The sequence below is a fragment of the Tauraco erythrolophus genome, chromosome 4 (genome assembly GCF_009769465.1).
Source record: "Tauraco erythrolophus isolate bTauEry1 chromosome 4, bTauEry1.pri, whole genome shotgun sequence".
NCBI lineage: Eukaryota > Metazoa > Chordata > Aves > Musophagiformes > Musophagidae > Tauraco > Tauraco erythrolophus.
The window spans coordinates 824,354-852,312 of record NC_141468.1 but is presented as its reverse complement, the minus strand read 5'-3'; the positions used below and the strand labels follow the sequence as shown (position 1 = coordinate 852,312).

The 27,959-nt window shown below is 51.7% G+C and overlaps 1 protein-coding gene across 1 annotated transcript; it reads right to left on the bottom strand.

Annotated features, from left to right (window-relative positions):
- Nucleotides 1-1,165: 1,165 nt before the first annotated feature.
- DENND6B (DENN domain containing 6B) lies at nucleotides 1,166-25,001 on the bottom strand. The gene is made up of 20 exons (XM_086609947.1): nucleotides 24,864-25,001; nucleotides 17,589-17,627; nucleotides 17,460-17,502; nucleotides 15,968-16,080; nucleotides 13,942-14,022; nucleotides 11,949-12,054; nucleotides 11,325-11,404; nucleotides 11,030-11,092; nucleotides 10,004-10,059; nucleotides 9,262-9,384; nucleotides 8,767-8,862; nucleotides 8,581-8,675; nucleotides 7,960-8,025; nucleotides 7,729-7,793; nucleotides 7,219-7,308; nucleotides 5,893-5,946; nucleotides 5,415-5,524; nucleotides 2,890-2,992; nucleotides 1,671-1,745; nucleotides 1,166-1,322 (listed from the first exon to the last, which is right to left on the bottom strand). The coding sequence occupies exons 1-20, from the start codon at nucleotides 24,999-25,001 to the stop codon at nucleotides 1,200-1,202; spliced, it is 1,719 nt and encodes a 572-aa protein (XP_086466073.1). The 3' UTR covers nucleotides 1,166-1,199.
- Nucleotides 25,002-27,959: the final 2,958 nt, after the last annotated feature.

Here is a 27,959-nt window from a genome sequence, read left to right as displayed (position 1 = left end):
CGGGGTTGCAGTAAATCCATTTCCAAGGCAGCTGGCAGAAGGATGCCTCCCTCAGGGAAAGGGCACCCGCCTCCAAAGCTGGTAGCGGGGCATCGAGTCTTTCCTACATTCAGCCCAGAAGCACACACACACATCTCTCTTTCCCAGGAGGTGAATGGGACCAGAATGGCCGAGCTGGAAGCTGGGCTGTGGTGGGAACAAGCTGTGGTGAGAGCTGGCGGAGTCGCTCCCCACTGACCTCAGCACGGGGTGAGCACAGACCTCTCGCGGCGGGTCCCTGCACCCGTGAGCTCCCCCTTGGCAAGGCTGGCACGGGGTGTACAAATCAGCTTCTGCAACACGTTTTCTCAGCAACTGGGCTGACCACACTAGATATCCCAGGGCCCAAGGCAGAGCTCCAGCTGTCTGGTACGTCATCAGAGCGCACAAACTTCATTTTTCAAGCAGAATAAGTCACGTTTGGAGGCCAGCTCCTCCCTGCGGAGCTCCGGTAGCTGTTCCCATTCACACAGCAGCCTGCCGTGATCTCTGGAGAGCTCTGGTCCTTGCAGATGCACCAGTCTCTTCTCCTCTGTCTCTGCCTTGGGGAAAAACCAACACCATTCCACGTCCAGCAGTTCATCCTCCCACTCCCATCACAGCTGAAGCTCTTGCCGGCACGAGCCAGGCTGCCGAACGGGCAGTGACAATTCTTTCACATCACTGGTATGTGAGGGACCAGCATCTCTCCCATTACCATCAGGAGCTGCCCTGGATACAACTCCCCCCCTAACAGGGCTGGTCCTGCTTCTTCCAGGCAGGATAATGGCCCTGGAAATTTGAGAGCCCAAGCACTAGACAAAGACGGATGTGTAGATGTGGGCAACACGCGTTTTGCACAGCCTGCCACGTGCTGCTGAAAGCCTGGCTGCCGCTTTCTGACCTTCCACCAGCCACACAGGGGACAGTTTCTCATTTATGGTCCCCTAATCCAGCTCCTCGAAGCAGGACTAGCAGAGAACAGCGCGCGCCGTTCCCCGTTTCCGCTCCGGTTCTGACCCACGTGCTCAAGCTTGTACACCGTTGAGAGGAAGGTCCGGATCGGGTCGTGCTGGCTGGAGCAGGGAGGAAGTTTCCTTTCCAAATGCAAGTGCAGCTGCTGACAGCTCGGGGCAGGGTGGCGGGGCCCTTCCTTCTCCGACAGAGTCCCTGCGCCGCGCTCAGTGGTGGTGCAGCACAGCCTGGAGATCCTCCGGCAACGAGCCGATGATGGTCTCAATGTAGAGGCCCACCCGCTGCAGCGTTTCCTCCTTCACCGGGAGGTGCTGGCACCTGGCTCTCACCTACAGGAGGGAGAGGAGAGAAGCAGAGGAATTTTAACGTGGCTTCCAAGTCCCTCTTTCCGCTTCGCCTTTGGCTGAGCAAACTTCACGTCGTCTCTTTAGTTCGGGTACGAGACAACAGTCAGGAAACTGTCATCTGAACTCGGGGAGATGGAAAGAGTCAGAACTTTGAATCCTTTTCTACACAAGCACTCCAGTTTCATGACTGTCCCATTTGCCAGTTCTCCAAACCAGGGAATGGGAACAAAGTCTCCTAAGCAGCAGGTGTGATCCATGTCCCTGGTCTCTCCCTGCCACAGAGATACAGACAAAAAGGAATGAGCACAGGAAGAAGGGAGGAAAACTTACCAGCTTCTCACGAAGTTTGAGCACCAGGTCTACAATCTCCACCTCAGACTTGTCCTTCATCCAGGCCACAATGTTCTAAAGAGAGAGAATAGCTTTCTTCAGGGACATTTCTCCTTTATGGAAGCTTTTCTCAGAGAGACACTCCTAAGCAAAGCCTGAAATAAAAGCGAGGAGGTTTCTCCTCCTCTCTCACAACTCTGCTCTCAGCACTCAAGTCTAAATCAGCACAACAAAGCTCTCTCCACTTTTCTGACCACGACAGCATCAAGCTTTTGCCTGCAAGAGAAGAATCAAGGAAAGAAGCAGTAATGGAAGGCAGTACAGGGCTCCCTTTCTCCAGCCAGCACCATCAATCTCGTGCCACACTCAGAATTTACATCTGTTTGCCCGTCAGGAAAAGGAGCCAGCTTTGGCATTCCCCGCACCGTGCTCGAGGACCTGCCCTGATGAGCAGCGAAGCAAGCGCTGCAGCTGAAGATGCACCTGGGTTGGACGCCAGAGCAGCTCCATTTCAGAAATTGCACCAGCAGCCACTACTGCAAATCCTGCCTGCTTCCATTAGAAAGCCAGCAACAGATGATGCTTCCAGTCCGGCACTCCGTTGGCTTGGGAAGGGCCTGACGGATGAAAGAGTTGATAGAAGCAGCCAGAGCAGGCCCTGCACTGGCCAACAAAGGAGAGGAACTGAGCTGCTCATGCTACTGACCCCCACATGTGCTGCTGTTCACAGAATCACAGAATGGTTTGGGTTGGAAGGGACCTTCAAGATCATCCCGTTCCAGCCCCCCTGCCACGGGCAGGGACACCCTCCACTACACCAGGTTGCCCAAAGCCCCATCCAACCTGGCCTTGAATGCTTCCAGGGATGGGGCAGCCACAACTTCTCTGGGCAACCTGTGCCAGTGCCTCCCCACCCTCAGAGGGAAGAATTTCTTCCTTAGATCCCATGGAAATCTCCTCTCTTCCAGTTTAAATCCATTGCCCTGTGTCCTGTCACTTCATACCCTTGTCCAAAGCCCCTCCCCAGCTATTGCTGTGCACTGACAGACACGAGGCAGAGCTGTGACTCCCAAGGGCACAAAGCACTGTGCCCCATCCATCCCTGCAGAACTGAGATGTGTCAATAAGCGGCCAGGGTAGCGGTGCCCTCATCTGCCAGGTTTCAGGCCTGAGAAGGCACCACCTGGCACAGGTTTTGCTAAAGGCAGCGGGAACATACCGCGTCACAGATTGCCTCCAAATGAAGAGCCTCCAGCTTCTGGGTCATCTCCTTGTGCCTCTGACGGTACCAGCCATCGAAGTTGGGAGACTTGAAGAAACGCCTGCGGAGAGAGGTGACGCTGAGAAGGGGACAGAGGGGGATCCAGAGCAGCACGCTGGCTCCGTTGCACGCAGGTTCTCCTTCCTACTGCAGCAGACACAGATGGGACAGGAAAAGACGTTGATCCACAGCGTCATTAGGGATGGTGACCCATTATGAGCACAAAGCACTGTTTTTGCACCTGGTCTGCTCCAGAGGCTTCTCTCCTGTCAGGCGTTACCATAGAATCACAGAACAGTTTGGGTTGGAAGAGACCTCAAAGATCATCTAGTTCCAACCCCCCTGCCATGACATGACACAGCTCAGCAGCTTCAGCAGACTGTCACCGAGAGGGTCAATCCTACCAGCCTCACGCCTGCTCTGCATCCACTTGTGCCTCGGCCAATGCAAGAAACGGTGCTCCTTGCCCTTCTGCAGCCTCCCTTTGGCCCATTTTTCCTCTGGAGTTATGACAGCTGGGATGGTTCAACATGGGAAGATTCCTCTGTGGTATCTTGCTTAATTCCTCTCCTTTCCTGATATTTAAAGCTTTCAAGCATTTGCTAGCACGGACCAACATCCCATATGACTGGTGATTTACACAGAATCACAGAATGGTTTGGGTTGGAAGGGACCTCAAAGATCATCCAGTCCCAACCCCCCTGCCATGGGCAGGGACACCCTCCACTACACCAGGTTGCCCAAAGCCCCATCCAACCTGGCCTTGGACACTGCCAGGGATGGGGCAGCCACAGCTTCTCTGGGCAACCTGTGCCAGTGCCTCCCCACCCTCAGAGGGAAGAATTTCTTCCTTAGATCTCATGGAAATCTCCCCTCTTCCAGTTTAAATCCATTGCCCCGTGTCCTGTCACTCCACGCCCTTGTCCAAAGCCCCTCTCCAGCTTTCCTGTAGCCTCTTTAAGTCATCTCTCCTGCACAGACAAGGTGTTCTCTAGGCTATGTCGAGGACGTGGAATTTACACCTCTCCAGTGCAGTTCAGCAATAAACCTCTGCTTTTACTGAGCTACGCAGGAAAATGAACAGGGGGCAGCACCACACCTGTTTTTATCTCAAGAGCGTTGGAGAACTTCAGATCGACTTCAAAACGGGATTGAAAAGCCACAGGTTGTGGCAGCAGAGAGAAAAAAGATGAGGAAGTTCAAGATGCCACACAGAGCTGAGTAACAGCCACTTCAGTGGCACACTCTCTGCAACTCTTCCAGTAGCAGTGGGGATCTCTCCAACGCCGTATTTCGGCATTTTCCTCTGTCAAGAGTGGCCCACGGAGCATCTCCTCAAGCTGCTTCCCCAGGCTCCCTGCAGAGAGCACCTCACCAGCAGATCTCGGGTGATGTTTGTAGAGTTTCTCTTTGCAACCTCAGAGTCTCTCGCTCATGCAGTCTCCCCGGCACAGCGGAGTCCCAAGCCCAGCCGCATCTCAGGGTGCCACTGTGATACACAGACTTAATTTTTAATTAAGGGTTTGACTTAGGAACGCAGGAAATGGTACGTGCGTAGAATCTCACTGAGTTAAGAACCCTGGAATGTGTCAACTTCTGCATGTTGCCTGCGAAGCTCAAGCAATTTATTGAAACACTTTGTTGTTCATTACTATTTTTCAAAATATCAGATATCCAAAATTAAATCTGTCTACCCCACCCACACCATGAGGAGTGGAACTGCTTGTTTTCTGCTAAACACATTAAAGCACAAAACGGTACAAACTTTATCACAGCAACAAAACATACTAATGCATTATTACTCTCTCTGCTCGCTCTCTGGAATTTTTTCCCTTCTCCATCTCTGTACATATCCCATTTTCCTTCCCACTGGGTATTCGATTTCTGGATTTTTCCTACTCAAACTGTGACAAGCAGCACCTTCTCCACCCCATTTATAACTAATTATCCTTTACAAAAACGATGGACAAACACTCCTTCGTGCTCTCTTCAATTCTACCCTGCAGAAATCGCGTCCTTCTGTGTTCTGACGTCGCCATCATGCAGAAAAAATGAAGCGGCCGTTGTCCTGAATGCTGAACAAACACCCACAACCACTGCTGGATGAAGACCTACAGACCTTCAGACGCCATCTGCCCAGGACCAGATGCTTAAAAGGAAATATTCCCTGGAGGACAATAAATGACCTAGCTGATGTCAGAGATGAGTCTCCTCCTTCTCCAGCAGGGAGGACTTTGTTGAAGCTCCTGAAGGTGGAGAGCTGACAGCTTCTAAACCCAACTGTATCTACTCACCTAAGACCCTACATAAACCACAGGACTGGTTCTGCCCTGACTCAGTTCTTCACAGGCAGGAGTTTCTCAGGTGACCAGTCTCTGTCCTGAAACTCCCTTTTTGCTCCCAGTTCTAATTCAGGATCTGATGTTCGTTACAACTCGCACCAGCTATTGAGGGGATGAGGCAACTAATTACCAAAGTCTTACCTGTAGAGACCTAACCAGTCACCCTTAAGTACGCAGGTAAGCTGGGGACCAGCATGCTCAAGGGTTTTCATGAAATCTTCCTGGCGGAAAGGACGGATCTGCGGAGGATTCTGCACAACAGAAAGACCACATTAGATGGCACCCAAAAGAAACCGGGGGAAAATGAGGTCCATACGTGCGATGGAAGAGGCTGCACAAGGCAGACTTGATAACTGAGAACAAAAAAAGCAGGAACATCTCAACCAGCCTTGTTAGTAAAATTCAAATCAGATTCACAATAGCTGAACTTAACTGCAAAACAGGAAGCATCTGTCCCAATGTTTGTTTCAGCTTTTTTTTTTTTAAAGGAGTAATAACCCTCTTCCTTCAATGAGGGAAGTTCACACAGTGTATCAGAGTATGTGATCAGCATATGGCCTAATTATTCCCAATCCCAGCAGTCAGAGGAAAGCAGAAGCGATTGGAAAATTGAAGATACCTTCCATGGAGTAATGGCCCTCTGCAGAGGCATCAGACTTGCAATATAATGCTCCTGAGAAGAAATAAAAATAAAAATAACGATGTAGTTACCACAATTGAGGAGCCCCTTGCGTGGTCACTGAGTGTGACGGTCTTCTCCACTTAATCACAGGCCCAACCAACAGCCTCACAGTCTCTCTGATGTTTTTTAATGCATAACTGCATTTTATCTGAGCCTCAGTGTTCCAGCTTGTTTCCCCCTAGCTCACAAAACTATGCTGCAAGAACCCTACCCATGCCATGTGAGAAATGGTCAGGTGGGAAGAAGTTGGCAGGAGGGACCAGACTCTGAGAAGGTGCTCTGTCCTCCCATGTGCTGCCTCCTGAGACGATGTAGAAAAGAAAGTGGAGGAGCCAAACCTGCCCAACTGGATGGTCATCAAAAAAACACCAGCAGCTTTTTGGTGGGACTAGGCAGGGAAGACCTTGAACGAAAGCATTCGCTAAAATCTGCCTTGGGGTGGCAATCACCACGTGGACAGACCTCTTCAGCTCTACAGCAAAGCTTCCCAAACCCAAAGGGAAGGTTTCACACCGGCAATGGGCTTGATTCCAGCCTCGGGGGGGGGGACGAGAAACGTTTTGGGCTCCCATCCCTTCCCTGTATATCTGCTTTGACTGCCCGTTGAGCAGAGCAAAGAATTGGCATCAGAATAAAATCACAGGGAATAACTATTCCTACATGGCAGGAAACAATGCTCAGCTCCTACAGCGTGCTGAACATCCAACCTGCAGACGTTGCTGCTAATTACTGAGATGTGCATTCCAGAGACATAGAATCATGGAATGGTTTGGGTTGGAAGGGACCTCAAAGATCATCTAGTTCCAACCCCCCTGTCATGGGCAGGGACACCCTCCACTACACCAGGTTGCCCAAAGCCCCATCCAACCTGGCCTTGAACACTGCCAGGGATGGGGCAGCCACAGCTTCTCTGGGCAACCTGTGCCAGTACCTCACCACCCTCAATGTAAACAATTTATTTCTTATATCTAACCTAAATCTCCCCTCTTTCAGTTTAAATCCGTTGCCCCTTGTCCTGTCACTACACACCCTTGTCCAAAGTCCCTCTCCAGCTTTCCTGTAGCCCCCTTTAGGTACTGGAACATTTAGTTCCTTTCCACGGAGTGAAACATCTCTACATCCTGAATGAGTGCTACATCCTGCATCTACCACAAATGCCCGGCTACGGGTGAATAAAAGAGGGCACGTGCCAACTTGCCACTCGAGCACCTCCTGCTCACCTCCTCTGCCCTGCACACCACTCGGACAGTCTGCTCCACTCACCAGGGGGATAATGAAACTCTGGGTGAGCTCCAGGAGGTGACGCCTCAGGAGGGCACTCTGGACTTCCGAGGGGCGTTTCCGCTGGATGCCCTGCAAGCACAGGCAGCCACAAAGGTGCTACTCTGCATCATGCAGATAGTTACAGAATTTTCAAATACTTTGGTTAAAAGCAACCAGTCTGGAAAACCAGACCACCCAAAATACGTATCCCACTCTCTGGTTAACGATATCGCTCACGTTTCACTACGCAGAATCTGTTTTTCCAGACTTTTTTTTTTTAATAAGGATTGCTGTCACTTAGGTTATCGTTAGCACCAGCATTTAATCTGTGATATCAAGTGAAAAATTTAAAAGCTGGCGTGATAAACACGTCCAAGTACACCAGACCAAATCATTACACACTGTAGAAAGTCTGTTCCTTTGGGAGAGGTTTGTCTGTTTAAAGCAGGCTGTTAGCACAGTTTTCCCATAATGACATACAGGATGTAGGACAGAGTGGGAAGTGCTCACCTTTAGTAGTCTTTTTATTAGGGTTTTGTCTTTGTGAAGAAAAGTTTTATAAGAAGTATAGATTCCTAGATTGAAAAAAAAAAAAAAACAAAACCAGGAAAAAACCAGAAGTTAGAAACAAATCTTTGCCCACGTATCTGGAGGAGGCACTATCATATGGTGCCTGCAAAGCCTGCGAAACCCCCCACGTGAAGAGGGGAAAGTTAAACTCTGTCTGACAAAAGGACTCACCTGGTTTTGTGTCCAGAGTTTTCAGTTTAGCCAGCTTCTTCACCTTCACTTGCTTGGGCAGGTCTCCTGTGGGAAAACATCAAGTGACTCGTTCAGGCTCTGGACCTGCCCTCGCAGCCACAGCACGCACGTGAGAGACCTGGCACTCGAGAACACCCATCTTCCACTTGTACATCTTCAATCACATCCTCAACTCCACCCTGACACAAGCCTTCTCGCCTGCTGACTTCCCTGTTAAAATTGGGGAACAGGTGTGTGTTAAGGAGGCACTCCAAAAAACCCAGCTCCTCAACTCCAGAGGTTTTCTTGGCTTCATAGATGATAATCAGAGTCTCTCCACGTCTCCCTTCTCTTTCCTGCCCAGGAAGGCTTTCTCCTTTTCTTAATGCTCCAGAAAAAACCCACCGCAAGTCAGCCTCTCCACAGTTTGTCTTCACCACTGTGAAGCTCTGTTTGCACCCATCCTGCACATCAACCAAGGCAGAGCCTACGCTTCCCTGTGGGTTCCCAGCTCTCTCAGGACCAAGGATGCATAAACCGAGGGCTACTGCTGCACCTGCCAGCTCCGTATCCGCCTCTGAAAAGATCTACAGCACACCAGGACCTCGGTTCCACCCTCACCTGACATCCTGAGCTCCCCAACCCGAAGAATGTGCGGCCAGTGCTGGAGGGTTTTGATGAAGAAGGGGTTTGTGACTCCCACAGCAATGTTTGGCCTGGAGAGAGGGGAAGAACAAGAAGCAGAAGGACGCTGCCCGCAGGGTTTCCCTCACGCAGACGGGTGGAAGGGGTGTGCTGGCTACTCACGGCGCCTGTGTGCGGGTGGTGTACTCTTTGAACTCGCTGTCGTGGATGGTGAAGTAGGGACGGTAGTCGCAGCAGTACCGCAGGGGAGCCAGGCAGCTGTAACAACAGACAGAAAGCTGCCATGGGCACCTCACGGAGGAGGAACACGTGTTTACATCAGGTTTATGTCCCAGAGCAGTGTTTTGTCCTGCCAGAGGCAACACGCTGGAGGAGTTCCAGGTTGTGGGTTTTTTTTGCTAAAGTGGAGTTCAAAGCTGGGGAGACAAAGTTCCTCAGGGCTATGAACCATCGGGTCTCCCAACGCGGGAGATCCATTTTTACTCTTCTCTGCCGTTGGTGGAGTATGAGGAAGACTCTCTTGCTATACTATTTGTCTTACATGTTTTCACAGGCAAACTAAATCTAAAACAATTGACTCAGCGGAAGAGTGGATCTGAAAGAGAAAAACTGCCACACTTGATTAGTTACCCGTCTCTCAGAATGTGAAGGTGTTACCTGGTAAGTGCCAGAACCATCTCTGAAGAAACCGTGGGGGACGGTGCCATTACAACTATTGGCTCTCCTAATAACATCAGCTCCCACAACATCTGGATGTGGATTAGCACCGGCTGGAAACATCTGTTAGCGAGAGGAAGAATGACCAGCTGAGGTCAGAAATGCAGTTCAGAAAGGACCAGACACAATTATTGCACATAAGCCGATCCAGATGTGCTTCCACCTGGGGATTTGAAGTCTAGGATTGATTTTTAGTATCCCACAGCAGAATGCCACATGTCTTCACACATGCTGTTGCTCAACCATTTAATACAAGTTTAAAGGAACCACTTTCAGCAACGTCAAGCGACCTGCTGATCGTACTGCTCCCAGTGTGTCTCTTCCCCTAAGCAAAGTAAAATGCATGTGGGTCACAGCAGATGTATGTCTATTAGGACAGCACCTATAATGTGGAAAAGTTTGGTTCAGACACACAACGTGTATGTTTCAGAGCTTAAAGGGATCACCTGTCTAGGTCTGAGGTCAAGAAAAGAAACCCTCCTCTAACCAGGATGCAGGCTGGCAGTGCACACAGGGTCAAACCGCAGCAGCTCTGCCAGCCCAGTACTCTAAACAACACTCTGCAAAGCAGCAATTTTTGATTTCTCATTTGACATCTTCATTATACCTATGACTTGTAGAATGCTCCGAGCAGGGAGAGGGGAAAGTAGGTGGAGAGGTTTGCAGGGACGGTGGCTCTCACCTGAAAAGATCCAGTTCATGAATACTGGGGAGAACCAGTGGGGCTGGTAACAGATTCTAAATGAGGAAGGAAAGAAAACAAACAAACCAAAAACTGTTAGTAAATGGAAGCACTCTGACTGAAATGCCATCTAAACTGACCAATCAATCATAGAATCATAGAATCATGGAATGGTTTGGGCTGGGTTGGAAGGGACCTCAAAGATCATCCAGTTCCAACCCCCCTGCCATGGGCAGGGACACCCTCCACTACACCAGGTTGCCCAAAGCTCCATCCAACCTGGCCTTGAACACTGCCAGGGATGGGGCATCTACAACTTCTCTGGGCAAGTCATAAAGCAGCTCCCTCTACAAAAAGCATAAAAAGAAGAGAATGAGGTAAATGGTTGGAGGTATGAGCCAGGAACAGGTCTGGATTGAGCATTCAAGATCCAAATGAATTTCCTTTGCTAGAAGATAGCAAAGAATCCCTTCTTTTCAAGATGTGAAAGACTTCCTGTGTCTGCTCCTTATTTTCTGAGTTTCCTCTGGTGCAAGGCAGAGCTTAAGACACAGAGACAGTAAGAGCTGGTGATACAGGTACCAAAAGTTGTGAAATATGACATTATTCAACAGAGAGAAAAAGGGAAAAGATCAAATGAACACGAATCAAAGTCAAAGCTGAAAAGAAGCAGCGAAGATGCGAGACAGCAAACGCTGCAAAACACCACAGAAGACTACGGCAGGGTCTCGTGGAGACCCGCCTGTGCACGAATTCCCAGGAAAGGCAAGGGGAACAAGAACTGTGAGAACAATGCACAGACACAACCTGCAGCACACAAGTTCTGAGCACGGTCCTGTTCTGACAGACACAGGCACAAGAGGGTGCAGTTTCAACCAGATGGGTAGCCGAAACCACATCAATCCCACGCCAAAGTGGTTTCAAATAGGATAAGGCTGAAAGAGTCCCAGTTCTTCTCCACCCTCCTTCCTTAGCAGTCCAGATTCTGCTCATCAGTGGCTTGTGTCACGCCACACTTCATCTCACCTCTTGGTTGAACTGCTTCACTGGGCTTGATCCGGGTTTATCCACCCTTGACGGGATTCTCACCTAGAGCACAAACAAGAACAGGCAGATGATGCAGGGAGATGGAATCAGTCAGCACGCACAGACACTTTGCTTTCTTCCCTAACAACCACCCACGTCAGAAAGCTTCCTCAATTACCCAGGTTAGGAAAAAAGGGAAAGAATCCAGAGCAAACAGCAATTTTAACATCCGGAAGAAAAGGGAATACACGTTCCGCTTCCCAGTTTGCCTCAGCCCGCTGCCGAGCACGAGTACCTGCATGACAATTCCCATCACTGGAAGGTTCAGAGTCTGTCCCGGTACCGGAGGCGGCCACTGGTCAATCTCATTGCACACTGCAGGGACACGGGAAGAGAAAACAGTTTGACGTGAAGGTCAACACAGCTGATCCAGCTGGTCCTGCGAGTCCTGCCCATTTAATTATCACTCATGGCTAGTTCCCGTGTTCCCCCGGCTAGCTGCAAACAAACACTCCAGCAAAGAATTGTGCAAGTTTAGGTCAGGCTTACGGCTGCACCACCGTTGGCAGCGCAGGCCCAGCAGCACTGCACTGCTGATCAATCATGTTTAAGCTGGGTAGTGCAATAAAGACCTCGACAGAGATGTAGCATTAGCAGTTTTTTCCTCTCTCTGGGAATACATCGTACGCAGAACTGACAGCATCATCTATTCAGGTTGTCAGGCACGTCCCATTATTGCATCCTTCACAGCTGTTTATAATTTTGACAAGCCAACCACTTGGATGAAAGTTTTTCCCTGCTGCAATTTGTTCCAGAATGAACTAATCTGGAACATTGCAGCTGTCTTTCAGGAACCTCTTGATAAAATCTCTGAAAGATTTCAATATGCAAACCCTCCCTCCTAGATCTGATTGCTCACCTGCCTCCAGGCATGGCTCCAGCTTGTCAAAGTATTCCGGAGCAATCAGCTGCAGCAACGACTGGAACAAGTTCACGTATGGGAGGCGTGACACCAGCACCAAAGACTGAGAAAAAAGGCACATTCAGGAGTCAGAGACCCTCTGACATGATAATTTCGAGCACTGCTTGTACTTACACAGCTTTCTGGAGGGCTATACTTAAAAAAAAACAACATCAAGAACATGCAAGAGATGAAAAGCAGCATTTTTACTGGTGGAATTCTTGCCAGCTACCTCGATGTTGAGCCTTCAGGCTTTGGGAGACCCTGGGTATCCACACAGGCAAGGAGGTTTTGGTTTAATCGATAAGCACAGCTGGCAGCTTCTACCACTGCAACTAAGAGGGATGAGTTTGTGACCTGGCAAAAGATCATCTGGAGGAAAAAAAATAAATTGCTGATAGGTTCGAAGCTAGCAAAGCAACCATTTCTCTGCAAAGGAGCGGACCATTGAAACTGAAATTAGGTAGATAAACAAAATAAAGGAATTCTGGGAAAGAAGAATCAAAGTAATTTGAAGTAATGCTAATTTGTTTCCAGCAATGCCTTTTTTTGTTACTGTTCTGGCTTCTTTCTAATGCTTCTTTGTGAAATATATCACTATTTTTTACAACTTCTCCAACTCAGCCCCACTGAGGGTTTTCATGCTGATTATTCTCTTCCTCTAATCATTAATTAATACATTAAGAAGGATCCAGTGAAAAATTCTGCAACAGTCATTTAAACACCTCCTTTCCAATGCAAAACTTTGCCATTTGAAAGCAAAAAAAAAGCCATCCAAGCTTGACAATATACTTGACTGAGGAATTCAACGTGCCCACTACTTTTGTAAGTCTACCAAAGAGCTAGCACATCAGCTCGGTGCAAACATCTGTTCAGCAGGTCCCCGTGTTGTCCAGGTTCTCTAATCCTCCAATTGTTGAGTGATCATAGAATCATGGAATGGTTTGGGTGGGGAGGGACCTCAAAGATCATCCAGTTCCACCCCCCCTGCCATGGGCAGGGACACCCTCCACTACACCAGGTTGCTCAGTGGATCAATCCGCTGCTTTAGTGGAGATGAAAGTAATTTCTGTATCGGCATGTGTCTTTGAGAGAAACTCCATGTCACTGCCGAGAGGTGGAGGAGAGCAAGCACAGCGGGCCAAGGAACTGCTGGGACGGAATGGTGTCCCCATCCCCCAGCGAGTGACCAGACCGATCCGCTACGCAGCATTTTGAACAGATGTTGAAAGCTGATCTGTGCAAGAGGATGGCGTTTTATCTTTCGACACGAAAAAAACACTACTGAAAGAGTAATTCCATGGAGCTACGGAGAAAAACGGATCTTAGGATCAAAGTAAAATGTTTTCTTTCTCTAGAAGTCTGAAATTTCACTCTCTTCCAGGCAGTGACCATAATTATCTGCCTGAACAACACAAAGCACTTTGCATATTTATGCTGAAATAAACACGCCGTTTATATTATTTCTTCCAGTGTCTGTGTCAAAGGAATTCATGGTAAGAGACAAGGCTGGTGAGGTACCAGCAGTGCCACTGCTGCTAGTTAGAAGCAGCCCAGGAGGAAATCCATTCCCAGATGGCTACTAGGAAGAAGAAAGACCCAAGCAATAATGGGAGTAGGGTTAAGGGATAACCAGCATAGCCCGCACTAACGACATCTATCCTCTTGCTGCTGCGACACGGGCACTGAAGCAAATGTCCAAGCACTTCAGGGTCTCGTGGCTCAGACAGCGGGTCACTGCTCATGTGATTACCACACCATGGCAACCGCACCCAGGGTTGTTAGAAATTACACTTTCTACATATTCCCGTTCTCCGTGACCTTCGCTGTTTCCTGCAGAAACGCCGTGGGTGTCACGTAGGAAGCGGTGCTGTTTCACGGCTACGGAGAGGTGCCTTTGCACAGCTCCGTACCAGCGGAGAGCAGCCAGCTATCTGGTGTCAGCACTCACCTTCTGAAAATAACCCCTCTTCACCGAGCTGTCCTTGACTTGCCTGAAGTACACGTAGCCGAAGTAGTGAGCTGACTCCCGCTGCGAGAGACCGACAGCACCGTTAGTTAGCCAGGGACCCCCACTGCTCCCACCAAACTGCCCCCAGCCACTGCCCAAACAACACCCCCCCTCCTGCCATGACACCACTGCACCACTCCCTCCTATTTCCCAAAGCTGTCCACGCTCAGCTATCTGGGAGAGCGTACCAAATGGGAAGATAGAGAGGAGATACAAACAACTAATGACAGCCTCCAGGTAGCACCTTTCCGCAGCACCTTTGGGCCGTCATCTAAAGGGTTAATTGAGGTTTCCACTAACAGGACGGGCTGAGCCAACCCCCTGAGCTCATCCTGGCACTCGGTGCTGCCACTGGTGTGCTCTGACTGTCAGCTTTCTTTGCCAGCTAGAGGACAATGCACTGTTGAGGAGGGAACACATCACCTTCTGAGATGAGTTCTATGCCTTCTAAGGTCCCAGGGATACCGAGGAAGAAGGACAATTGTCAGTGCCAAACAAAGACCATTCTTAATACCGTTTTTTGAAGCCCCACAGACCCCACGGTTTAAGGCACCTTTCCCTTCCCAAATACTATTTTTCCACAACGGAATCCAGTACTTTGGCAGTTTTACCTCCCTTACTTCTTTAAAGCCAGGTGAATCTGTGAGGCAGTGTCGTCCTACCACAGAATCCCAGAATGTCAGGGACTGGAAGGGACCTCAAAGGATCATCCAGTCCAGTCCCCCTGCCGGAGCAGGACCACCTAGATCAGATCCCACCAGAACGCGTCCAGGCGGGTTTGAAACATCTCCAGAGAAGGAGACGCCACAACCTCTCTGGGCAGCCTGTTCCAGTGCTCTGCTCCCCTTACTGGGAAGAAGTTCTTCCTCATGTTTAAGCGGAACCTCCTATGTTCCAGCTGAGATCCATTTCCCCTTCTCCTATCGTTGGATGCCACTGAGAAGAGCCTGGCTCCATCCTCATGGCAGTCACCCTTTCTGTATTTATAAACATGAATGAGGTCCCCCCTCAGTCTCCTCTTCTCCAAGCTAAAGAGACCCAGCTCCCTCAGCCTTTCCTTTCCAAGCGATTGCTGCAAAGCAGTAAAAATGTATGCAAGCTGAAAAATCTCTAGACCAGAATTTAGGAAAAGAAATCCTCCTACTCCCCCTCAGACCAGCCATCCATTTCTGGATCGCATATCACAAAAGGACTGCAGAAGTGTTAAAAAGGCACACGCGCAGGAAGCATCATCCCAAAGGAGAAGGCAGAAGAGGACAAGTTGATCTGATGGCCATCTGCTCAGTTAAAAGAACCAACAGTGCTCAGCGCATCCCTTCTCTGCGTGAAACGGACAGTTCACCGATGGAAAAACCACAACTCAGGGACCCTCCTGACACGAGTGCTTGGCCATGGTGAAACCACCCCACACAGAGCAAGCCAAAGCGTGGATCTGCAGCATGCCAAGTGTTCCAGCTGTTTTTACATACACACATCCTGCAGTAAACCAAAAGAACCTTCATCCCTCGACAGACGAGGTGAGCACCTCATCTGCCACAGACCGGGATGCTCTTGCCTTGCCTCCCGGTGACGCGCACAGGCGGCCATGCACTCTGTCAGATGTCACCCATGCACTCTGTCAGATGTCACCCATGCACTCTGTCAGATGTCACCCATGCACTCTGTCGGACGTCACCCGTGTGCCACCGTTCATCTTTTCCCTGCAGCAGACAGGTCCCTGCTCTCATCTGGGGTCCCCCTTGAGCCAGCTCCATCTCCCAGAGTAGCTGACATTCTCAGCACTGCCCTCTGTGAATATTAACGTGGAAGTGAGTCCCTGTGCCAAAAGCTTTCTCCTTTTCTGGCAATTCCCACGGCCAGAGGAAAATGAGGATTTTACGTGTAGAAACCACGCCAAAAGCATTTTAAGCCAAGAGCAGTACCGCTCGCTCCGCAGGTGCAAGCAGTGCACTGGCAAGCCACTGACCTGCAGCGTTAGGGGTGCTTCTCTGTTGTACTCGCCCTCATCCTCGTAATGAGTGGTCCTCTGTCCCCCGGACTGACGCAGGCGGAAGCTGAACTGAGTGTCCCCCAGGCCACCTGAGACAGAGGAGACGGCAAACGCTCAGGAAGAAGCTTCAGTAAAGAGACAGCTGGAAATTGGTTAATCTGAACTGCTGACATAAACAAGGAGGCTGATTTACAAGGAACTCCAAAAGTCAAAATGGAGAGTAACAGCACAAAGAAAACCCAAAAACCAGTGCAAGACAGGAAGAATCCATACCTGAAGACAAGAACTGGAATCCTTAAGCTAAACAAGAAAGCTGGAGAGGGGCTTTGGACAAGGGCGTGGAGTGACAGGACACGGGGCAATGGCTTTAAACTGAAAGAGGGGAGATTTCCATGAGATCTAAGGAAGAAATTCTTCCCTCTGAGGGTGGGGAGGCACTGGCACAGGTTGCCCAGAGAAGCTGTGGCTGCCCCATCCCTGGCAGTGTTCAAGGCCAGGTTGGATGGGGCTTTGGGCAACCTGGTGTAGTGGAGGGTGTCCCTGCCCGTGGCAGGGGGGTTGGGACTGGATGATCTTTGAGGTCCCTCCCAACCCAAACCATTCTGGGATTCCGTGAGTTTTCATCGCTGGACGGGCAGAAGGACTGGGGCTGAGTACATACAAAGAGGTCTGTTATGAGGAAAGAGTTAAACACACTGAGCTCACTGAACAAAAACCACAGCTGAGCAGACTAAGGCGCTACCCCGGGGTGAGACGACGTCTGCAGATACTGTGCTCTGGAGGAGAGCACAGGCTGTTGCTATGAAGACTGCTGACTGCGCGTTGTGAAGATATCACTGTCACTTTAATGAAAGGGTCATTTAGCCTGAGTGTTCACTAAGCTCTGAGAAACTAGTGGAAGTACATCCTTCAAAACATTTCCAACTAAACTGGGCAAAGCTGTAGAAAACTAACAGTCAGGAACCAGCCTTAAAGAAACAGGTACTGGGATGGATTACCGTGCTTGTTTATTTTTGCCACCTTTCTGATTTACCAATCCAAGCTTTGGGGATATTTCTGCTGCGAAAGCATCCTCTGCCCACCTACTCCTCCTCACTGAGCGCTTCACTCACAAACACAGAAATGCTGGCAGTCGACAGCGGCAACCTCAGGGAGCCCACCCTTCCTGACTTTATTTTTTTATATTTTACTGGCACGGGTGAAGCATGAGTGTGCAAGCTTATCAAGAAATCGTCCTGTCACCCACTAGAATGCAGACTCTGTATCTAGAGAGCAATCAAAACGACAAGAAGCCTCTTTGTTCAGACCCAAGGGCTGGGTGCTCCTTGCTGTCACAGTTCTAGAAGATACAGCCCATCAGCCCCGCCACACTAGAGGCGATGACTCACTCTTTCCATCATGAAACTCCTTTCCTAACAGCAAGGAACCATCCTGCAGGCTGCAGGCAAGGCCAGCAGATGCCACCTACCTGAGTAGGAGTCTGGGAAGGACAAGTAGCAGATGCTGGTTTTCTGTAACAAATAAAAACACACAGTAAGAAAATCTCCATCACCGCTGCTCAGGATCTTTAAAACCAGGGCAGGAAAACCAGAATTACCTCTTTCTCTGTTAGCCTGAAGTCGTGAGGATACACCAGCTGCAAAAGAGACAAGAGCCAGTAAGTCAGCCACTCTGCTCCCCCATGACTTCTGCACAGGTCTATGAACATCGCTTCCACGCAGGAAGTGCCTTGTTTTTCCCAAAGTATCGTACCCTACAAGCAGAAACATCTACCCCTCTACAACCTGACTGCCAGCAGCCCGCTGCACTCAGCCTGTCGCAGGGTCTGTGTTTATTCCAGCAGATTTGGAGGCAGACCAAACGGCTGAGGTTTTACTTAGATGTGAACCCGAGAGCCGACAGCTCGGTGAACAAACAGCCCCCTGTCCTGATGTGCAAACATCTGTTTTCTCTGAAGCAGGCAGGACAGCACTATTCCAGCGCTGCCTGAAATTACGTTATATTATATATATATATGTATATATATACACTCACTCTACGAGCCGCAAGCCTGAAACGCAGTAATATTCAATTTTGCACCTAAACACGAGTTTAAAAATTGCCCAAAATAACATCCTACATAGAAGGGTTTGGACTTTGTGCGTTTCTAATTCTTGTTTGGAGGAGAGTCACTTTTTATTTTGATTTTTTTTTTTTTAAATCTTGCTAAAAATTCACTTCCAAATCCCTAAACGCACCAAATATTCCGACGGAGCAAGGAAGGCTGGCACCACGAGCTGCTGAGGGCTGGGAACAGACTTCCAGCAATAAAACGGGCGGACAGACAGGAGGGACAGCCCGAGAGCGGCTTTAAAAGGCAGCGGTGCACAGATGCGGTGCGGTACGGAAAGCAGAGCCGCTGGAGGGTGGCACAGCGAGCGTTAGCGGCTGCGGCCGGGGAAACCAGCTTGGCAGCAGCGTTCTGCAAAGCTACGGGCAGGGCGAGATCACGGTCCTCAAGGGCAGAGGGAAGGATGCAGCTGCCAGCAAGAGTGAGACAACGAGCGTCTGGACAGAGGTTCTCGCCGTAGGAAGAGATTGGAGAATCACAGAATGGTTTGGGTTGGAAGGGACCTCAAAGACCATCCAGTTCCAACCCACCTGCCATGGGCAGGGACACCCTCCACTACACCAGGTTGCTCAAAGCCCCATCCAACCTGGCCTTGAACACTGCCAGGGATGGGGCAGCCACAGCTTCTCTGGGCAACCTGTGCCAGTGTCTCCCCACCCTCAGAGGGAAGAATTTCTTCCTTATCTCTAATCTAAATCTCCCCTCTTCCAGTTTAAAGCCATTGCCCCTTGTCCTATCAACTACACCCCCTTGTAAAAAGCCCCTCTATTTACCGGTCCTGGGCGACCGGTCAGCTAGAGACGCTGTTCACAGGGACCGAAAAGCAGAGAACGGGCAGCAGGAGAAGGGTGAGGGATTCAGAGCTGTGTTTTAGCCTCCCTGACTCGAGGTCTGTCGTTAGAAAGACGAGCCGAGGCTCATTTTGTACAGGCAGAGGTGGGTCTGGCACAGGCTGGAAGGCTCGTGCTCTGCCAGCAGAGCAGTGCCAGCCGAATTGCTGCACCCCTTTATCATCGAGCAGAGCCCATCGCACCCAGAAGTGACAAACGGCACAGCAACAACAGGCTTCACTCGTCGTGGGCAGAGGATGGAAACCAAAGTCCTCACAAACCAGCACAAGTGCCCTACACAGCCCCTGTGGCACTTACTGAGCGGGGCACGCAGAGATTGCAGGTGGCTGGGAAAAGGGGACGAGGAACGAGTGCGGAATGGTTGAGGAAATGGAGCTCTGCCCATCGGAGCCCTGCAGCTCCCGGGCAGTAACTCTGCTCCAGGTCAGCGTGCCAGTCAGCTGGCACTCAAATCAGGAGCTCTCCTCAGCGCTGACTCTTCTTACAAGGCTATAAATAGCCCGGGTGGCACCGTGCCAGGCTGCTGGAGGTTTCACCGAGCCAGCTCGCTCCGCTCCAACAATTCCCCGCTGATTCCTTGGCAAGGTCATCTCACCAGCTTCGGAGAGCGAGCCAAATTAACGATCAAAAATCGCTGCTGAGCCTTTGGTTAAAGCTCCTCTGGAAGACACAAACTACAGAAAACTGGGAGCAGAACCGTCACCCATGGGCTGCAGCGATGAGGCGGCACCCGAGAGCACGGCCGGAGAAGGAAGGGTCCGGGCGCCGAGGCACGCCGGGACGTGTCACAGCCACGCCACAGCAGGCACTTCTCCTGCTGCACTTGTGCATCGGGCAGTGGAATAAATCCTTGTGGTTATGACTAACTTAATGATGACACGAGCGTTTATTTTGTTATTCCCATGTAAGAATGGACAGACTAGGAACAGGGAGCTGGACACCTGACGCTGATTCATCCAGAGGCTCAGGAATCACAGAACCACAGAATGGTTTGGGTTGGAAGGAACCTCAAAGATCATCCAGCTCCAACCCCCCTGCCATGGGCAGGGACACCCTCCACTACACCAGGTTGCTCAAAGCCCCATCCAACCTGGCCTGGAACACTGCCAGGGATGGGGCAGCCACAGCTTCTCTGGGCAACCTGTGCCAGTGCCTCACCACCCTCAGAGGGAAGAATTTCTCCCTTAGATCTCATGGAAATCTCCCCTCTTCCAGTTTAAATCCATTGCCCCGTGTCCTGTCACTACACACCCTTGTCCAAAGCCCCTCTCCAGCTTTCCTGTAGCCCCTTCAGGCACTGGAAGCTGCTGGAAGGTCTCCCCGGAGCCTTCTCTTCTCCAGGCTGAACAGCCCCAACTCTCCCAGCCTGTCTCCATAGCAGAGGTGCTCCAGCCCTCGGATCATCTCCGTGGCCTCCTCTGGCCCCGCTCCAGCAGCTCCATGTCCTTCTTGTGTTGGGACAAGCAGCATCATGCTCTCTGCAACGCTTACTGATGAGCTAAACTTCAAGAGTCGAGACAGACTTCTGATTCTCCTGCTGCCTTTTCTGGGGGGCCTTTCTGCAGGTAAATCAGACCAGACACGGACACTGATGGCTCCTGGCTGCTTTGTGGGTCCTAAGATATGCTAAGTGTACGTTTCACTCGGAGATGTGCACTCAGCGTTCTCAGAAAAGGAGAAAAGAAAGGAAAAAAGAATCAGGCTCAAATGCTTCTGACTGAGCACAGAAGCAACTGATGGATCCCAAAATTCAGATATGGTGGTTTTGAAAAAGGGCTTTACCTTCTGCATCTTTGCTTCCCCTTCAGTCTAACAGTCTGACGTACTTCTGTGTTTGGGGTGGGCATGGAATCACTAAATGTTTACAAGATTAAACCCCAAATCTCAAACAGTAAGAATCCTGGTCGCCAGAGCTTTTCAAAAAGGAACTTTTCATTTGTAAAAGTCCCTGGATCTCTCAGATGCAGCCCAAAAGGGCTTACGTGATGTCATCACTCGTGATGCAGCTCTCTCCCATCAAGACCGAATTAACCGTCGTGGAGCTGGCACATGTTGTTGCAAACAGATCCTTGCTCTAAAGCTTTGCTGTTGATACCCGCACGGGTGCCAAGTGCTCTGCTGCTGCCATAGCAACACGGAGCACATCCCAGAAAACAGCTTCTGGTGGCTCTGAAGTGACCCAGCTTCACAAAGTGGCTGTGTTTGGAGCAGCTCGGGGAGGGAGGAGCCAGTGCCATGTGAAACGGGATATTTCAGAACCGCGGGGATGGATTTTCGGCATCTCTATGCCAGCGGCACGGGGAAGTCGGAGCGCTTGCGGAGTCGGGCCGCTCCGGAGAGGAGCGTCTCAGAACCGTGTCTTCCCTCTCCCTGGTATTTTTGCCATCTGTAGCTGACTATTTGAAGAAATGCGAATTGGTGGATGAGTCAGAAACAGTAATTGCACCCAGTTTCTGCGTTAACCTGTGTTCTCCTTTGCAGCACCTTTCCCACAGCAGCAGAGCGGGACTCGGCGAGCTTCAGGCCGACGCTACACCCACGCCGCACGACGACTGCGCAGAACACGAGTCCTGTAAAGTTCAGGCACCTGAGCAGACCCTGAGCAAGCTCTTGGTTGCAAAGTTCTACCCACAGAGCCTGCTCCACTCCAGGGGTACTTCTGCTTTCCTACTCAGCGTCGCTGAAGGGCAACACGCGCTAATCAGGCTTCAACAACGTGGCTTCCGCATGGATTTGGACAGCAAGGGAAGAAAAGGAATGCTTAATTTGGAAAGAATCCCATACTTGGGAAGAAGAAATCTTCAGGAAATGATGACAAGGTCTCAGCACAGAAACCCTGACGGAGACAGGGGACACCCTGAGGTTGGACTACGCTTGGGGTGTCCGCACCGTCACACGCGGATTTACGGTTCCCCTTCCTCCTGACCCACCTTGCTGCGGGCGTGTGGGGCAGCACAAGTTACTCCAAGTCTCTGCAGCCTGTCACTGTGTGATCTCTGGGCACGTGAACAGCCTCTGTGCACCCATCACCCCGCAGAGGGAGGTACCCACGTCCACGAAACCACAGCGAGCTCCGTCAAGATCTAATCCCCGCCAGTCACGCCGATCTGGTAATGGCTATGGCAAGCTTCCCGAGCAAACTCAGCCAGGACTGGAGCCCCACAGGGCTGGGTGCCACAGACTGCATTTTTTTAACCCAGAAACTTGCAGTCGAGAGCCCGAATCGTAAAACTCCCTCTTCTTGGCTGCAGAAATCAGCCTGCTTGGAGCCAAGCCGCAGGACCTGGGCCCAATCTAAACCACCCAACGCAACGGATGGAAACAGGGAACAAGGAGGAAGATAATGACACCATTTGACTACTGGCAAGGGGGACACTGACACTTTTTCAAAATTTTGAAATAATTTTACTTGGAATTCCCTTGTAAGAAAGTAACTTGAGCTTTTTTAATTTTCCCAACCCCATCGAGAAGACAACAGGAGATCTTTATCACGGAGCTTCTCCTCTGCCTGGCTTCCTTTCCGGATGTCTTACCCAACGCAGACCCCTCTTCCTTGCCCAAACCCTTTGCTCAGAGACAGAAATCCACGATGGACAAGCCAAAGGAAAAGTGACAGTGGGGTTGTGTCATCACTCAGTCCAGATGCCAAGATGTTCCCAGTCATCCTGGTCATTTACACCACATGAGAAACATTTTCCCATCAATACTTACGTAGGCAAAGGAAAAAAGGAAGAAAAAGAAGAGAAATACCTTTCCAGGGATTAACAAATCATATTACTCCATATCTCAATCACAAAGTCCCCTCCTTATAATGCTGGACAGGTAATAAAACCAGTAAGAAAGCACTTTTGTAGCTACATATTAAAACACACCTACGAAGCATCAAATTGTAAATGCTAATTATTATCCAGTGTTCATATCCTTTCCCGGGTATATCAGGTCTGGTTTTGCAGGGAAGAGTATAGAGCATGTGAAACTTGGGTCTGCAGCAGACTTTTTATTTATTTTCATGGAAAGAAACATAGTCAAGTATTTAAGAAAACAGAGCAGCAAGAGTCTAACTCAATCTCTAGCGCTTTCCACTCCCTTCAGAAGCTTCAGCATGACTTTAAAAATCGAAACTCTCAATCCTCTGGGAAACAGTGTTAACCTCCTTACCCAGAGGCAAAGTGAGGAGCGCTCCCCACAATCACACAACAAACGCCCAGCGATCTGGGATAACGCCTTAGGTTCAGCACAGTGTGGTCCCCTCATGCTGCATTTTCTGGGAACAGCGACCAGCGCTCGCCTTCGGTCACGCTACAAGCCTCAGGTGTCTAACTCCCTCCAAATCCCCTTTCGGCGGCAACCAGTGCAATTTTCCAGGGAACAGAGAAAAACCATTCCAGCCCTTTCACTCCCAGTTCATCCTCTCTGCCCCCCAAAAGGCGTATCAGACCTCCTGGGAAGCCTCCGACACCACGGGTCCAGCAGAGCCGCCCCAGCCCCCCGCTCCACCGCACCCCATCATCTCCCCACCGCTCCCCACTTCCCACCCAGCTCCAGACCCCTTCCCCACTGCACCCCATCATCTCCCCATCGCTCCCCACTTCCCACCCAGCTCCAGACCCCTTCTCCACTGCACCCCATCACCTCCCCACTGCTCCCCCACTTCCCACCCAGCTCCAGACCCCTTCTCCACTGCACCCCATCATCTCCCCACTGCTCCCCCACTTCCCACCCAGCTCCAGACCCGTTCCCCACTGCACCCCATCATCTCCCCACTGCTTCCCCACTTCCCACCCAGCTCCAGACCCCTTCCCCACCGCACCCCATCATCTCCCCATCGCTCCCCACTTCCCACCCAGCTCCTGACCCCTTCTCCACCGCATCCCATCATCTCTCCACTTCCCACCCAGCTCCAGACCCCTTCCCCACTGCACCCCATCATCTCCCCATCACTCCCCCACTTCCCACCCAGCTCCACACCCCTTCCCCACCGCACCCCATCATCTCCCCCACTTCCCACCCAGCTCCAGACCCCTTCCCCACTGCACCCAATCATCTCCCCACTGCTCCCCCACTTCCCACTCAGCTCCTGACCCCTTCCCCACCGCACCCCATCATCTCCCCATCACTCCCCCACTTCCCACCCAGCTCCAGACCCCTTCTCCACCGCACCCCATCATCTCCCCACTTCCCACCCAGCTCCAGACCCCTTCTCCACTGCACCCCATCATCTCCCCACTGCTCCCCCACTACCCACCCAGCTCCTGACCCCTTCTCCACTGCACCCCATCATCTCCCCACTGCTCCCCCACTACCCACCCTGCTCCAGACCCCTTCCCCACCGCACCCCATCATCTCCCCATCGCTCCCCCACTTCCCACCCAGCTCCTGACCCCTTCCCCACCGCACCCCATCACCTCCCCATCGCTCCCCCACTTCCCACCCAGCTCCAGACCCCTTCCCCACCACACCTCATCATCTCCCCATCACTCCCCCACTTCCCACCCAGCTCCAGACCCCTTCTCCACCGCACCCCATCATCTCCCCACTTCCCACCCAGCTCCTGACCCCTTCCCCACCACACTCCATCACCTCCCCATCGCTCCCCCACTTCCCACCCAGCTCCTGACCCCCTCCCCATGCTGTGACACCCACCTCAGCATCTGTGTTTCTGAGCCAGGCTCGCCCCCACCCCCCGCCCGCTGTCCCCCAGCCCTCCTGCTCCACGGGCCGTTTCCCACAGCCCTTCCTGCCCTCCCCGCTCCCTCCCCACCCCGCTCCCCCTGCCCGGCAGCCCGGCAGCCCTGCGCCCCCCTCACCCGCTCTCCCCCTTGGCAGCCCCCGGCTCCCCTGCACACACACCGGGCTGCTCCCGGCTGTCGCGCCCGGGCCCCCGACCCCCCCTGCCCCGTCCCCGCCGCACCTCCATGGCCTGGCCCAGCTCCAGGTCGAAGGTGACCACGCAGACACAGTCGAGCCAGGCGGAGAAGCGGGCCCAGGGCAGCGGGGAGGCGGCGGCGGGCCGGCGGGGCCGGGGCTCGGCCCGGCACAGCGCGTCCATGGCAGCGCCGCGCCGCTCCGCCCGGCCCGGCCCGCCCCGCCCGCCCCGCCGCGCCCCCCGGCGGCCCGGAGGTCCCGCGCCCGCCGCCGCCACCACCGAGACGGCCCCGGGCGCGCAGAGCGGCCCGCTGTCATGGCCGCCCGCGGCCCGGAGGCGACTAAACCGGCCTCCCGCTGCTCCGCGGAGCTTCACCCCTGCTCGCAGCCCCGGGGCCCGGCGGGGCTCCCCGGTGCGCACCGTCGGGGCGCGGTGCCGGCGGAGGGAGGGCGGCCTGGGCGGGCTGCCCCCCGCGCCCCGGGCAGGCCGGAGGGGTGTCCGGCCCCGCCGTGCTTGGCACGGGGGGGTGGTGCCCAGAGGAAATGGCGGAGGGTGAACCGGGCCCTTAACGCGCCCGTTTCTGTCGGATTCGGGGCACGGCAGCTCCGCGGCTGCCTCCGCCCGTCTGCCCTGCGCTCGGGCTGGGGGGACAGTAAAATGTCCGTGACCAGTAACGGGGTCGTGGCTGGTTTCCCGAGGGCTGGCTGAAACCCCTGCGTTTTCCTTTTCGTGCTTCTTTGTGAAACTGGCACCCACTTTCAGCCGTGGAGCAGCAAAGCGCTGGGGCCACTGGAAAGAGGAGGCGTACGGAGGAGTCGGCAGCAGCACCCACAGGCTGATACTGGCCGAGCATCACCCGCACCCCGTATCCACCAGTTACCCGATGGAGAGGCTGGTGTTGACTCTCACGAGCGGTAGCCTCAATCCTAACGTTAGCCATGTAAGCTTGGCCGTAGAGCCTGTTTATTGGGCTAAACCAAACTTTTATTGTCTAATTTTGTAGGAATAGACAATAGATGTGCACGTCTCTGTGTGCTTCCTTGATGAACTGCATCTCGAGAGGACTTTGGACAAGGGGGTGGAGTGACAGGACATGGGGCGATGGCTTTAAACTGAGAGAGGGGAGATTTCCATGAGATCCAAGAAAGAAATTCTTCCCTCTGAGGGTGGTGAGGCACTGGCACAGGTTGCCCAGAGAAGCTGTGGCTGCCCCATCCCTGGCAGTGTTCAAGGCCAGGTTGGATGGGGCTTTGGGCAACCTGGTGTAGTGGAGGGTGTCCCTGCCCATGGCAGGGGGGATGGGACTGGATGGTCTTTGAGGTCTCTTCCAACCCAAACCATTCTGTGGTTCTATGATTCTATGACTGAAAGGTACAAATCGGAGTAATTCTGTCAAAACTAGTAGAGTTGTTTCAGATTTACATGATTTTAGAGGAGAATCTGCCTTACTGACTTTCAGGTACAGAGAGGGAGATCTATTCACTGCCATAGGTGAATTCACGTCCTTTCCTTTGGCTGTGTGTGCAACACACTGATAAATTTAAACCCATTTTAGGATTCCAGAACTTGCCTGTCCTGCAATTATGGCTCTTGGAAATGGCCCATGAGACGAGAGGACTGGAGGTCTCGGATCTGTGCTGACTTCGTGCCCAGGACAGATTCCCATTCAGAGTAAAGGTGTGTGTTTCAGTAAGTCTTTCAGCTGTTGTTTTGGTACTTCTCAGACATTACAAGTACTTTCATGACCCTTTTTACTCACAGTAAATTTTCTTCTGCTTGGCAAGCCAGTACTGTATGCGCAGCTGCAGTGAAATCGTCTATATGAGACCCCTTGGAACAAGACTCAAGGTGATTTTTATTATGGGACAAAGGGCTATGGGGCAAAAAATGTCCAGTATTTTTTATTCAAGTTATTTTTCTTAGGTTTTCCTCATGCTTTTCTGGTGAGAATCAGCTATAAGCTTGGTGGGGTTTTTTTACTTGTTTCTTTGCTAACGTGTCCTACATGTTTAGCCAGTGTCTAGAAAATCCTAGATTTTCTGAGACTGTAAGTAGGACCCAAGTGGATGTGTCTCTTAGTAGAGACCTCACCAACAATTCATACGATCGTGGTGGCGAAACTGGCTGATGAAGAAAGTCCTCAGCAATGAGACTAAGGGGCTTGTTCTGCTTATGTGCACATATGGTGACAGCTACATGACAAGTCATGTACCATATAACAAAAATTCCCTGGATACAGAGTCAGTCTGCAAAAACCCATAATCAGTGTTACTTAGCAGTTAACATTACAATTCATTATGTGTTAGTGCAGCACCTCTGCACCCTAGTAACGAGCCACAGCCGCATTTAGCAAGGTGGGATACAGTCCAGACAGGGAGATTCTATGGCTTAAGCAGGAAGAAACGGCACATCAAGGTGATGAAAGTGAAGAGAAATAAAAAAAGCCAGACAAGAGGGGTGATGCTGGTTGGCACAGCGTGTGATGGTCACAGAATCCCAGAATGTCAGGGATCGGAAGGGACCTCAAAGGATCATCTAGTCCAATCCCCCTGCCGGAGAAGAACCACCTAGATCAGATCCCACCAGAACGCGTCCAGGCGGGTTTGGAACATCTCCAGAGAAGGAGACTCCACAACCAGTGGTCCCGCTGCACCGTCAGCCTTAGCCGTGGCGTTACGGCACGGGGTTACGCCGCTGTTTGGAGAACAGTTTCTGGCTGCGCATGTAGCTGCTGTGTCAAAACACACACAGGATGTCTGCGGGAAGGCCTGGCGTTTGATCTTCACCGTGATATCTCCTGGCAGCTGACACTGAGCCGAGGACGTGCCCCTAAGTATTTTTGGTTCAATGTTGTCTAAACACAAGAGCTTTTATCATTAATTTCCTCAGCTTGTCCTGAAACAAAACCAGGGAAGACGTTAAGCCCTGGTGGGTGTCTGGCTCTGCAGCCCTTCTGCGAGGGGCGGGGAGGGTGCTGGTCCTGCGCTCCTCCGGACTTCTGCGGAGAGAGCCGCAAAAAGGGATTTTCTCCAAGAGAAGGGTTTAATCTGCTCAGCGGGGAGGGCTCAGCCTTCCGAGCCTTCGTCCCGGCGAAACGGCTGGTCGCAGGCCCACAGCTTCCAGCCTTTTAAGCACCTACGT